The sequence below is a fragment of the Rhododendron vialii genome, chromosome 7a (genome assembly GCF_030253575.1).
Source record: "Rhododendron vialii isolate Sample 1 chromosome 7a, ASM3025357v1".
NCBI classification, from domain to species: domain Eukaryota; kingdom Viridiplantae; phylum Streptophyta; class Magnoliopsida; order Ericales; family Ericaceae; genus Rhododendron; species Rhododendron vialii.
In genome coordinates, this window is record NC_080563.1 from 41,432,669 (window position 1) to 41,446,113 (window position 13,445).

At 37.4% G+C, this 13,445-nt stretch overlaps 1 protein-coding gene across 1 annotated transcript; it reads right to left on the bottom strand.

Moving 5' to 3' along the window:
* Nucleotides 1–4,697: 4,697 nt before the first annotated feature.
* Nucleotides 4,698–10,639, bottom strand: LOC131334512 (rop guanine nucleotide exchange factor 1-like). The gene is made up of 5 exons (XM_058369553.1): nucleotides 10,158–10,639; nucleotides 9,250–9,366; nucleotides 8,598–9,136; nucleotides 6,288–6,641; nucleotides 4,698–5,273 (listed from the first exon to the last, which is right to left on the bottom strand). The coding sequence occupies exons 1-5, from the start codon at nucleotides 10,438–10,440 to the stop codon at nucleotides 4,935–4,937; spliced, it is 1,632 nt and encodes a 543-aa protein (XP_058225536.1). The 5' UTR covers nucleotides 10,441–10,639; the 3' UTR covers nucleotides 4,698–4,934.
* Between the last annotated feature and the right edge of the window lie 2,806 nt (nucleotides 10,640–13,445).

The following is a 13,445-nucleotide window of genomic DNA, read 5'->3' on the forward strand; positions in this document are numbered from 1 at the left end:
CAAGGCCCAAGGACAAGCTAAGAATATTTTTAAATGCCGAAAATGTCCTTGACGGGTATTAATTATCAAAACACGTCATTGACCGTCATTTTCCCTAAAATATTAATGTCATGTTGTAATTTTTTATGTGGGCTAAAATGCTATGTTAGTTTTGGGCCATAAAATAATATGTTTTTAGTTGAGCCCAAACTGAAAGGTTACGTCCAAGTCTAGTATTTTTACTACAGTATATTTATAAGTCATGTAGAATATTAATCATGTGAAGAAAAACAAAGATCAGTGCTTCCCCAGTTGCACTGCTTGGTTTTGTTTTGTTTTGTTTCTAACTTTTTTATAATTTTCCTTTTAATCACTCAAGTGCTTAAGGCTAATCTCACACCAACCCAACACCAAATAGCGACAATATTATTTTATCTCGCCTATAATTTGTTTTATTCGTGAAATAGGTTACGAAATGTATTTTTCCTCACTAATTCATTTGTAGGCTTTGTTGGGTTCTGAAAAAGAGCCCTAATTCTTTTCAATTCACCCTCAGCCTCCGGATTGTCAAGGCCCGGTCCTGGCAACAAATGAGTCAAAAACTCAAAAAAGGCATTGCACTTGTTGCTATCTAGGTTAGGTACCTACATTGACCTTTAAGTACGTAGATCGATTCATCTAATCAAGCACACTCAAATAAGAACTTCATGCCCGGCCAAAAACAGAGTCAAAATTCAGACTGGAGGGGCGAAATAAATCTCTGAATTTTTTTACCAAAGACCTAGCTAGGACTGTACATACTCATTTTGCCCCGTGTAATTTTCCCGTTTTTATTTGCATCCAGTTAATTGGAGCAATTAATAGATGATATATATATATACACACACACACACACTCAACTGCATTAATTTTCAAAAATATTATACATATATAGTACCTCCGCTTGCTAAAGTTTTCAATCTAGTATCACCAGGTGACAAGGGAGAGAGAAGCGTGCTTTTATGCCTTTTATTTGTTTTTTTGGGAGTCGATCATTTTGTTTCTTTGAGGAGCGTAAGGGGTGGTGGCAGGTTGATATTCTGCTGGTTTTATGGGTCTGTTTTGGTTGGAAAGATTTTGAAGGTAGAGGTTTCAGGTTAGGTTTTGGGGTTCTTGGATTGGGCTCGGCCCATACTTTGTATGGACTTTGCCATTTTAGGTGTTTCGGGCTTAGCCCCTTGGTGTTTTCGGGCTTTGTCCCATGGGATATATTTTGGTTTCATTCATGATCCAACTTTTTGTTAGATTTCCCTCTCCTCTTCCCCAACTTGATATATCATTTATCAAGTTTTCTTTCACAAAAAAAACTTTGCCTATCACAAAAAAATGGAATGGAAATCGTAGAATGCAAGGTGTCACACCTCCCTATCCAATGCCCATTAATTCAACTAGTCACGAATCTTGGCCACTATAATGGTAGTACACTTGAAAAGCATTTCATCTCTACAACGTAGAAGTGTATGGGAAAATGACGGTCAATTAATGATGTGTTTTGATAATAAATATCTGTCAAGGACATTTTCAGTATTAATAAATATTTTTAGCATGTTCTTGACGGATATTAATTATCAAAACACGTCCTGGACCGTCATTTTCCCAAGATGTATCCTCGCATCAAAGATTTTTAATCAATTGACTAGAAAAAAGAACATGCAAGGAGCGAGCAAGATTGCTTGCAGTCGATCGGGACTGCACCCTCTCCGGTTGTGGCAATTTTCGGGTCGAAATCATTCATATTTTAAATCTCGTCGATCAAGACCATGAACATATCATCGACCGAGACTAACAACTCAAGTCGGAGGATTGACCAGAGGTTGAATAGAGATTTTCATGTGGAAACTTCCGTTATTGGATCACTTGTGCCCATGTCTTTAACATCGGCATTTAAGAAATCGCCATGACTTGAAATTTCTATTTTAGCAAATTTCAATTGTTTGTATTTATAAAACACGAAAGAGACACAAAACACGGAAGGAGATGTCAAGCTAATTACTACAAAATTGCCATCGATAAACATTACAGTAGTTACAGAAGTAACAGAACTAGCCTAGTAAAAGACAGTCACTCAAAAGTCAAAACAAAATACAAGTCACAAAAACATACGCTCCTCTTTTTTTATTCTCTCTCTCTCTCTCTCTCTCCCTCTAACTTTTATAAAGGATCAGTCTAGCAGGTGCCACGGTTACCTTTTTTTGGAGAGATTTATATTTATCCATTTTAATTTTCAAACCTTTTCATCCAACCCACACCCTTTTTCAAATTTGATAAAAGAAAAAGGAAAGAGAATGGTCAAGACGGAGATCATACGAACTAAATGTCAGACGTTTTCTTTTTTCATTTCAAATCAGATGCAATTTTTTCTGACGGGATTAATTCATGTGGACTATCGTCCCCGTTTCATTCTAACTCTTCATTAGCAGACAGCGAAATTGGTTCCTCAAGAATTAGTCGTGGGACGCGTAAACTGATCCGAACATCTTTAATAAAAAAAACACAAACAAACAAATAGGGAAAATAAAAAAGGGAAGAAACAAAAAGCCAAATAGCGCTTGTACTCATTTTGACTAGTTATGTAATCGATCTATCGACCTTTTTTGTTGTTTTACGTTGCAATTGGCTGTCTCTGTATTTTGTTTTTCTTGGCTAAGAAACTCTTTTTTAGAGAAGTGTTTGTATGAGATTGAGATGGTGCGCTGCCCAATCTAGTCTTATTCCTACATTTTGCTGAAACTGATAGTAATTCATTTTGCGTGTTGTGGAGGGGCCAGAGTAATACAACTGAAAGCGGGAGGGGAAGACTAGTCGGGCGGGTTTGGGTTTGACCTGACCCATATTTGACCCGATCTATTTCAACATATCTACTATTTGACCCGTATTCGACCCATCCATATTCGACCCCTGACCCATTTCAATCCGTCCATTTGCCACCTCTATCTTGCACTATAGTCATCTGGATTGTTAGGCAGATTAGAAAAGGTTGTACGGTGTTGATTAGATAGATTTGTCGTGGGAATTGTTAAAAGAGATTAAATTCTTTATGCTGTCGGTGTAAATATTTATTTCCTCCAAATCAATTATGTTACGCCACGTCGCCATGTTTTATTGATTGGGATCATTTTTTTTGCAACGTAGCGCAATGTAATTAATTTGGAGAAAATAAATATTTACACCGGTGGTGTAAAAAATTTTACCTATTGTTAAAAAGTTTATGCGATTTAAAGGTTATGAAGGCAAGAATGAAGAGTCCAGGATTTCAAACTCACAAGGGTTCATGTAACATATTGTTATACGTCAAAGAGATTGTGGTACTGTTCATATTGTTATACGTCAAATAGATTGTGGCACTGTTCAGGGTATTTCTATGAGGGGAAGTGCTACAATACACATCCCTCATTTGATGCACTCTCATTGAAACACACCAAAATGTTATGATTCCCAAAATGTTATGAATCTATTGCTAAAAAGTTACGAATCATATTGATGAAAAGTTACGAATTTTTAGTATAAAAGTTACGATACTAAATAAAATGTTATAAATGACCGTTTCTACAAGTAATTTTTTATGAGTTGACACAATATGAACCACACAATAGGTGCATATGGTACACACTTTAAAGTGATGTGTATTGAAGACTTTCCCTTCTATGAGTCCTCGAAATGGGAGGATGCCGGAAAGCTTTTTCATCCAAACATTAATCGGCCATGTATTATCAAATATTCGACCATCACTACGACAAACAACTAATGTAAAGGCGCAAATAGCTGTATCCAAATCTTCCCGTAGCGCCAAAAGGAAAAAACAAGCCCTCCCACACCAGGAGCAAGTCTACACCGTGGTATGATGTGCCCTATTGTCGGGTTTATTTTGTAGACGGCCAATTCAACCCAAGGAAAAAAGAGACACCAAACTATTTCATCATACAAGTGTTACACTTACATATATTTAGAACTCCTACTAAAGTTAGGGTACTGCCATAGAGTTCAGCAGTGCTCTAGCTAGCATTTCAAACTCCCATATCTGGTGTCAAAACTCTGTAATCTATGATTCCATGATTGGCTCAATTCAAGCCTAAGTCCCCAAAAAAAACATACCAAAACACTATAAATCTCCTTAACTAAGTTCAAAAGTAAAGGGCAATTACCTTCGTAGGTCAGGGCTCAGGTATTTGGGTTTAGACTTTTTTTTTTTGCATAAGCACTCTTTTCATAAAAGCACGAAACACATTACAACCTCTTAGAGGTATACCCTTGCTATATCTATACAAAGAACCACACTTTACATGAAATCATTGTACTATATCTATACAGCAAGAGACATAACAAAACAAAACTATTCATCTAGCTAGACCAAAAAAATTTCCGGAAATTAAGCTGCCAACTATCACATAAAACCTTGTTTTCCTGAATTTGGGTTTAGACTTGGCCCGAAAGCTAGGGCTTTTTGACCGCTCCTACGCAAGGAATGGGCTGGGCTTATCTGGGATGTGTATATTTTGGTTGGACGTGAGAACCTGGCCCAACCAACCCAAGGGAAACGACTCAGCTTAAACGATCAGCATTCCCTCCCAATCTAGCTCAATTTTTTTGATCCGCAAATTTAGCTCAATTGGATCAGTAAATACAACTCACAGTGAATAAAAATCTTGGACAATAATAAAAAAAGATTATTGCAACAGATCTAATGAAAACCTAAGTCCCTGTTCCTATCCATTAGAAACACAATACTAACGAATAAAAATACGTAAATTACCTCCAGAATTTCAACTACTGTCCGAGCTGACTTAGAAAATGTACATGAATTCTACTCACTTGCCTCAATTACCAATCCCTCCACCATCAGCATTTTAGCTACATTATTCGGAACAACTTCCCTGCATAACTGTAATCTTTTGCAATCTTTAGAAAGTCAGTTTTCCTCAATTCTCATTCCGGAGACCCCAACGACACCTCCTGTTTGCCAAATAATATTCCCTTGTGGGGCTTTCAAATTTTTGTTTCGAAGAGCTGAATATTGGTGCGATCAACGGAGCGTCGAAGGACTTTAGTTTACTTGAAAACGGGCTAGGTGGAAACCTCTTCTGCATTGGAGGCACACCAGCAAAACCTCCCCGGTTAGCCGTAGATGCTAACTCTGAAGCAGATCGTTGCTTTGTGGCATTGTCGACAAATAGTAGGTCATCTATCCTCGCCATTATGTTGAATGCCAAGCTTTCCATCACTCTCGAGTAGCTCTCAAGAATCGACTGTCCCACATCCTAAGCAAAAATAATGATTTACTAAATTGTATTTGAAAAGAAAGTGTCAACAATATCCAGGCTACTTGACAACAGAAAAGACGAAGCCATATTTTCCCATCAATCAGTACAATACTTGTACCCGCTAAAGGACATATGTGCTCTGAGATTCATAAGTACAGATTTCCAACATTTATCTTCTAATTTGACTAGATTCTCATGGGCGTTCGTGAAGAATGATATATTTAGAAAGTCACATGCACTTTCTTATGCGAATAAAATTCGTCTCAACAATAAATTTTCACAAGGAAAGAACAATGGTATTGCCAAGAAACAAACAGAATCGCCATACCATCTGGTTAAACTCCATAAGTTCGTTCACATGTGCTTTCTTATTATGCGAAAAAAATTCGTCTCTACAATAAGTTTTTGGAAGGAAAGAGCAACGGTATTGCCAAGAAACAAACAGAATCACCATAGCATCTGGTTAAACTCCATATGTTCACATATCTGGTGTTTGCCACTATAAAAACAACACGCAAACTAGTTGAAAACAAGAAATGCCAGTGTTAAGTAGAATCCCACATTGCTTGGGAGTGGAATGGATGATCACTCAATATAAAGTTTCCACACAAAGAAGAGTCAATATATATAAACACTACAGTGACATGTCTGAGTTTCTTGTCCTCTGTGATTCTAGACATGTATCAAGAAAGTTTTTCGTTCTTTGGATCATGAATGTGGTCCCTTTAGTTTCAGACATCCAAGTTCTAGATCCACCAAATCGAGCGGAGTTTTTGTTACTATAAAAGTCATGCAAATCTTTAGCAGAGGACAAACAAAAGGAACTACCTGAAGAAGAGCACAACTGAAATACTTCATTAAAAATAGATGGTTAGACACCAAATCAAGTGGAGCTTTCATAATTGACAACATGAACTAAGTTAACCCTTAAGAAGAAGGTAAGCAAAAGAACTAGCTGAGGCCAAGCACAACTGAGTTAATTCAGTGAAAATAAATGGATAGACACTTTACCTTGTTATACTGAATCTTGTTCATGTCCAAATCGGTCTGTGGGAGGCCAGGGAATCGTAACTTTAGGTTCTGCAGCAGGGTCTCAGCCCGTTTTACTAAAAGTTTACTCTTTTCTGTGCCAGCAACAAGTCCTTTAACCTTGCCACCCCATGACGACCTAACAGGCTTCACTTGTTTAGAACTCCTTTTCAAGCACTTCTGCTTCCAAATGTGAACAGCAGCCTCTATCGTGTTTGCTATTTCTAGAGTGCTGTATTCAGATGACAGGTCTAAGTGATCTAGAAGACATTCTGGAGAGAAGTGATCTGCTGTTAAGTATCTGTAAAGGATTTCACCTAAACAAGCTTTTCCACTCTGAAAGAATACGAAATTCAGGAAACCTATATTAGAAGAATACACCAAATAAACAAAGGAAAGTTGAAACTACTTATAACTAGGTCAGAAGAATCTTCTAAAGTACTTGATTAACCACATGATATAAATGCAACACTCAATAATTGAATGTTACCATCAGGGACACTGACAAGGTAGAAAAACAAAAGGATTATCACATTAGCCATAAGTCTCACAACCCAAATGGTGTCAAAAAGCGTGGACTTAATGGCATCATTGGTATTGAATAATGTGTTATGATCTACATCAATACCAAGATGAGATCTAGTTTCATGATCAAAGTGAGGATCCGTCAATCGCAACAGAGGGAAATGCGTCATGTCAAATACTTGATGGTGAGGAATCCCCATATGATTAGATTGAAGCACCATTCTCCCTTCCTCTAAAAACTAGGAAAAGCAAAGGGGTGGGGGCCTAGATTTCTAGCGAATAGAGGGTTCTCAAGAGAAAAAAAGGGGGGGGGGGGGGGGGGGGGGGGGGGGCCGAAACATGTATCGATGACTGACCACTGGCTAATTCACTCTCTCTTATGATGAGTATATGTCTCAGACTTCAGTAATATTTTTTAGTACATTAATATCTATCCCAAACGATGTTGTGTGTATAATACACATAAAGTTGGAGAATAAAAAATATACTATAAATACAACATTCATGGTCGATGACACTACCCAAGCAATCTGATGGAGATTGAAAGAAAGGTCAGACTGGTCATATATCTTTTCTCCAGCAATGGGTGAAAATAATAAAACTAAGGAACACCAAGGATTTTCGCAGTTTGAAGTCAACTGAAACATAAGGAATCCGCATGTGAGCCAATCAATCTGGATTTAAGGTAACTTTCGTAAAGAAAATTTAGATGCAAGTACTTGCAGCTATAAACAAATCAATATGAATGTGGTAAATATGGTGCAGCAAACAGAATCAAATCCTAACTCCCGTGATGTGCAATTTCTTTGAAGCTTAAACCATTAATGCTACTCCTTAATTAAGAGCATGATGCCATGACCCTCGTCTTTTTTCTTCTCTTTGTTCAGCATGAAACAAATAGGGGCTGCTAGCATGCAGGATTTCTGATGCCATTTTTTCCTTTGTGTGTTCAAACGCATCCAGAACCTTATGGGCATTTGTGGGAAGACTCTGGAATTATGGACAGAAGAATGCAAGTAAGCAATAACTAGAAGCTCGTGTAAGGAGATGAGGTGCGCAACTAGGGATCAAAGAAGCTCAAGATGACAGAGCAAAATAGAGGACAAAGAAATTCAAAGGCATAACCAACTAGAGGCTAAGTCATTCTACATCAATCTGAAACAAGGAACATGAGTCTCTAGGAAGGGGATTCACATTGCAAGAGAAAAACACCAAGGGCCCACTTGCAGTACTTTCTGGACCATATTTCGTACAAAAACCAGCCCTCTGACTGAGCAGCCTACATGACATTGAGAAGATAAAGTACTACTTCAAGTGAATTTGACTGACGAACAAGTTTCTTGAAGAGTAACACAGAAAGAACTTCATTGTTGTAACTTCTAAGTGTCGTTGTTTCTTTGTGGTATATAACAATCAACAATACCTTTAAGTAAACGCATAATCATTCACATTTACTTTTGTAGCAAGCTTGGCAGAAAAACAAAAACTGAAGAAGTTTGGTAGATGTCATACATCAGTCAAAGAAGAAAGAGAAAGAGAACGATGCCAACAACTACACTGATTGATATAAATCGTTTCATACATCCAATTTTGAGTTTTCCACTTACTCGTGACCCAATAATTTTAGAAACACGCGCGCCACAAAGAAGCAACAGCATTGATGGACACTCTTTCATTAATGAAGACAATCATACACGTTCAATTTTCCCAAGAAAAGAAGCATAGTTGCTCATCTATTATCAATTTAACCAATTAACATTCCCATACCTTTGGCAGGTTCTTCGTGTAAATATTTGGTATTTCCATTTCGGCCAATACACTGCTATTGATTGCCATCGCAGCCTTAAATATTTGACTTGTGCATTCCCTACACTTCTGCAATCTCTTCCTCGTATCTTCAGACAACCCATTGGATGGAACCTTTGGGAAAGGCAGCCACCACTTCTCTTCCATCCTAATTGAATGCCTCCCTGAAGAAGGGGGCGCAGGATATGCTTCAGTGCTCTCACCACCAGCAATAACTACTCCGCGATCAACATAATAAAATTCTGTATCACGAAACCCATCAAGCATGCTAATCAACATGGCATCGAGTTTTTTCAATGCGGGAAGATTAACATAAAGATCCAGGCGTTGTTGAGTCACCATAACCTCATACGTCCCACCACCAGGGAATTGTTGTAGTGATGGAATGAGCTCCACTATGGAATCGCTCACACATAGAAGCCATTCCATCTCTCTGTGCCACATCAACTTTTTCTGTGGTGCCAATGGCTCCAACTTCCACAGCTCCCCAAAGACAGTAGCTAACAAGTTACCACGAAAGAATTAATGCATTTAGTTAAGTGCCCACGTATTATTGGTATATATTTTAGCCATATTGTGTGACAAAAAGCAGTATGTTTGAGAATCGACAAACCAGAGAGATTTGTGATGGCATTGGAGATAGCAAGAGCAGTACAAACTCCCTTCCCTCCGCCTGACATATCTTCTCCAAGCAGAAGCTTCGCAAAGCGCTCCATCATTAGCTCTACTTCTGTAACCAGATCAACAGTATGGAATTACAGGAAATAACAACTTCCCAAAAGCTAAAACTGACGGCGATATTGCTGAAACTAGTGCTTTAACACTTTGTTTGGCTTCTTTTCTTGCAGTTCATTATATCACCCGGAAAGAATACATTCCTGTGAGGCTCAAGAACTACCCCGATACTAAGGGCCTGTTTGGTAACTTTTTTTTTTCAACACTTCTCTTGTTATATGTGTTATTTAAATTTGCGTAAACTGCTTGAACAAGCATATAACATACGACCAACCCAAACATCACACAAGGCGAGATCCAAATGTGGATGTTGGACAACACATGATAGAGAAAAACAAAATGAGTTGCTGTAACTCCCCATAAAATCCAAATCTGGTTTTAATATCTGTTTGTGGTGACATAAATCCCTCCCAACCACTCGTGAATCAAGAGCTCTTTCTTTAGTGGAACTTTCGTGTCATTTCCAACGGATTTTCTCCTAAACAAACAGAGCATAGTGTCTGAGAAATACACGCGGGCACACATTTTTCTCACAATTCCAAAATTCCATTTCACACGGGCACACATTCAAGGCCACAAATCAGGTAAAAGTTAAAAGCAGATCAGAACTGCCACTAAAATATTCCCAAAATAAAGAGAAAACAATCAAGAAAAGCGTCCAATTAGGGCTGGTTATAACTCAATTTAGCAAAGAATACTAATAATTGAAGCTTTAACCTCACACAATTTCAAAGTTATAGCTAAGAAATGACGGTTAAAATGAAGAAATAAAAGATTAAACTTCACCTGATGAATCTGACGTGGTAGCCAGGGGTTTCTCCGGCTTATCGGCTGGAATGATGACGTGTCGGTCTCCGAAGACCGGAAGCGTTATCTGGACCGGGAAATCGAGATTTCCGGACGAATTCGGTCCGGCGAAGGGCGAAGAAGTGAGGGAAGATGAACCGGGTTGATTATCGTAGGAGAGAGCGCTCGAACTCTCCGATTCACTCACGTCGGCGCTCAGGCTGTAACTCTCGAACCTCTTGCTGCTCGGATCGAAATCCTCTTCCGACGAAACACTCCCCATTGCCGAAATTGAGTATGAGAGAGAGAGAGAGAGAGAGAGAGAGAGAGAGAGAGGAAACTGCGATGAGTGAAGAGAGTAAAGCTAAGTACGGTACTACTAGTGCTACAGTAGTCAATCTATTGCGAGTCGGAAGGCGTCGGCTTTCCGTAACGTACGGCTATTGTTTAGCCTTAACTTTGCTGTCTGACGACTGCTGCATATGGTAACGTGCGCGTGCTGCAAACATTCCAATTGCTCTCCCTCAGTCTTTGGAATTGATTTTTTTATACAGTACTCTTTTTTATCACGTGCTGCATTCTTTTTCATTTTACACAAATATTTCTGCACACATTCTTAAAAATTATTACTATATTTAAGCTATATAAACTCAATCTCATATGACCTTCAATTGGGACAATTCCAGCTAAACAATAGCCGATTTTGATTAGTTTTAATTTATTAAATTCTGCAAGTTAAATGAGCGAAATAGTCATTTATTAGAGCTTAATTAACGAGCTTGAACGATTTGTTTGAAGATTAATTTGCTTACGTAACAAATCAATGTTGAACGTGTTTTTAAGAAGCAAACACAAGCTGGCATTTGAACAATTTGATTTGTTTTATGATCCCTGCACATATAGTACAACAGTGGGTACCAATAAGTGGATAAATAAAATGTATCTACATGTATGATGCTCGCCTTAGTTTTCATAAAGATTATCCCAGACGTTCATATTACCTTTTTAAAAAAAATTGTGAACAATTAGCTTCATTGAGTATTAAATGTTTGATTTAATTTCTACATCACACTTGTTCCAATAGGCACTTCCCTGGATTTTATCATTATTTGAAATTTTTTCGCGTTTATTAACTTTACTTTTTCAAGATCAAAGGAAAGGGATTTTGACTTTCTCTCTCCCCCTAAACGTCTTTTCTCTCTTACTCATGTGTATCCCAAAGCAGCAGCTCTCTCCCTCTCTCAATCTGTGTTTGTGTGTGTTGTGTGTGCAAATCCAAAATTGTACTAACTGTGAAAGAGAATTTAATTTCTCGCTCATATCAGATTTCAGACGTTAGAAGTTGCACTTTTTTCAAAATTTGAATAGACTTTTCGACCAAGAAAACAAATTACACTCCTCGATAATTTATTTTAATTGTGTTTAAAAACGTGTTATGTCGTGCCTTCAGGCACGAACAATATCTAGTAGATCATACAAAATGGGATAAATGATGATGCAGCTAACTTACAAAATATTTGTGACACGCGTTACGCGTAGATGCCTTACATGCAACTTTTTTCGAATTTTCCTCTTTTGGTAGGTCAATAATAAGTCTGACGACTCCTTTTCATCTTTAATGTAGCCAATAAAGATGTTTGGGTAATTTTTTCTTTTTTAAGATCGGCAATAAAGACGTTAGGTTTTCTAATTTATATATTAGTAGTTAGTAATAAAGATGTTAGGTTGATTCCAATAATTCCTATTGTGAAATTAGTGACCTCGCCTTATGTCTGAGGCTCACATCATTGAAATGATACATATTTTTATTTACAATCAAATATTCGGGTCAACTTACGCGTAACATGGACCTCGAACAATTTTGGAAGACCATAAAGCACCGTCCACTATCTAGGCCTCACTTGAAGCCGCAACAAATGTTGCAAATAAAGATGGACCCAAAGTTATTGATAGCAAACCTTCAAGTCTCCGGCGTTCACCATTAGGCCATTATCCCCTTGGTATTAATCAAAGCTTGTTATTTTAACAAAACTATCCATAAAATGCAATCTACCTCATCACCGTCGGACCATAGAAGTAATGGAATTTTACTTCATTGACAACCATGTACATGTAATTGATCAGACACAACCACTCACTAGAATTATTGGATTAAAGTTTTAGTCAGACAGTAACAAATTAAGGTCACCTGAACTCGGGGTTTGTTTGGACGAAATTTTTGTTATGCGAATGTAAAACGTAAAGGAATTGGGACTCTTAGCCTTAGGTTGGTCAGGTTATCCGAGAACTGTGTCCAAGCCCGGCTCAACTTAATTTGGCTTCTAATTTGTAATCCCTAAGTCAAGAATTTTGCCCTCATCGATATTGTCAAAGTGCTAGTACTAAATTTTCTTAGGCTAGGCTTGGGTTGGCTGAACCTTGTAAGGCTGGTTTAGGTATATAGTATTCTCTAATGATGTAAATTACTCTTTTTTTGGTTTTTCTTGAAAGATGGTAACGTTGCTTAATGATCGACCGATGCTCTCTGCAAAATAAAAATCGTTAGCGACACACAGGTGTTGACAATCAAAAATGTCCTATGACAAGTCAAGTTACTTTTCTCTCATCAGTATTTTCACACTTTCTTTATTTATATTTTTAGTGTTGACAATTTATGTATTTTTTTGGTAAAAGACAAAAGAAAAAAAAAATAGAAGTGTGAATATCAATTTTCAAGAAAAAACTTCAACTTTTCCTCCACAAGTTAGGCAACAAGAAGTTCTTTCAATATATGGAAAACAAAATTGAATTTACTTTGACAAAAAATACATTACATTTAAAAGTTTTCGCTTTACGAATGGATCATAACATTTTTGAAATAGAGGGAGTATGTCTCCTATCAAGAGGAACCCGAGGAATTTTAACTCGAACCAATACAAAGTGATCAATAGTCAGTTACTTTTAAAAAAAAAAGAAGGCCAACCCAAGCATGGCCCTTCCAATTGGAGGCTCGTGTTATATGTTCAATTTCACAAATATTGGTGAATTATATCTTAAGATATGTCTGATTCAATGGAATAAACATTGAAATATAATGATCATTCCCATAGCATATCTATTCCTATGTGAGCACACGCAAACAAATTAATTCACATTCCAACTAATGTTAGCTTAGTAGCCATGCACCTCCATGCAATTCCAAATTTCAGCCTAAGTACTTGTACTTCATGAGATCACATTTTTTAAACCAAGCATTCTAAACTTGGCCATTGAAAGATTTGTCCAATCATTAATTATAAGATCACAAAA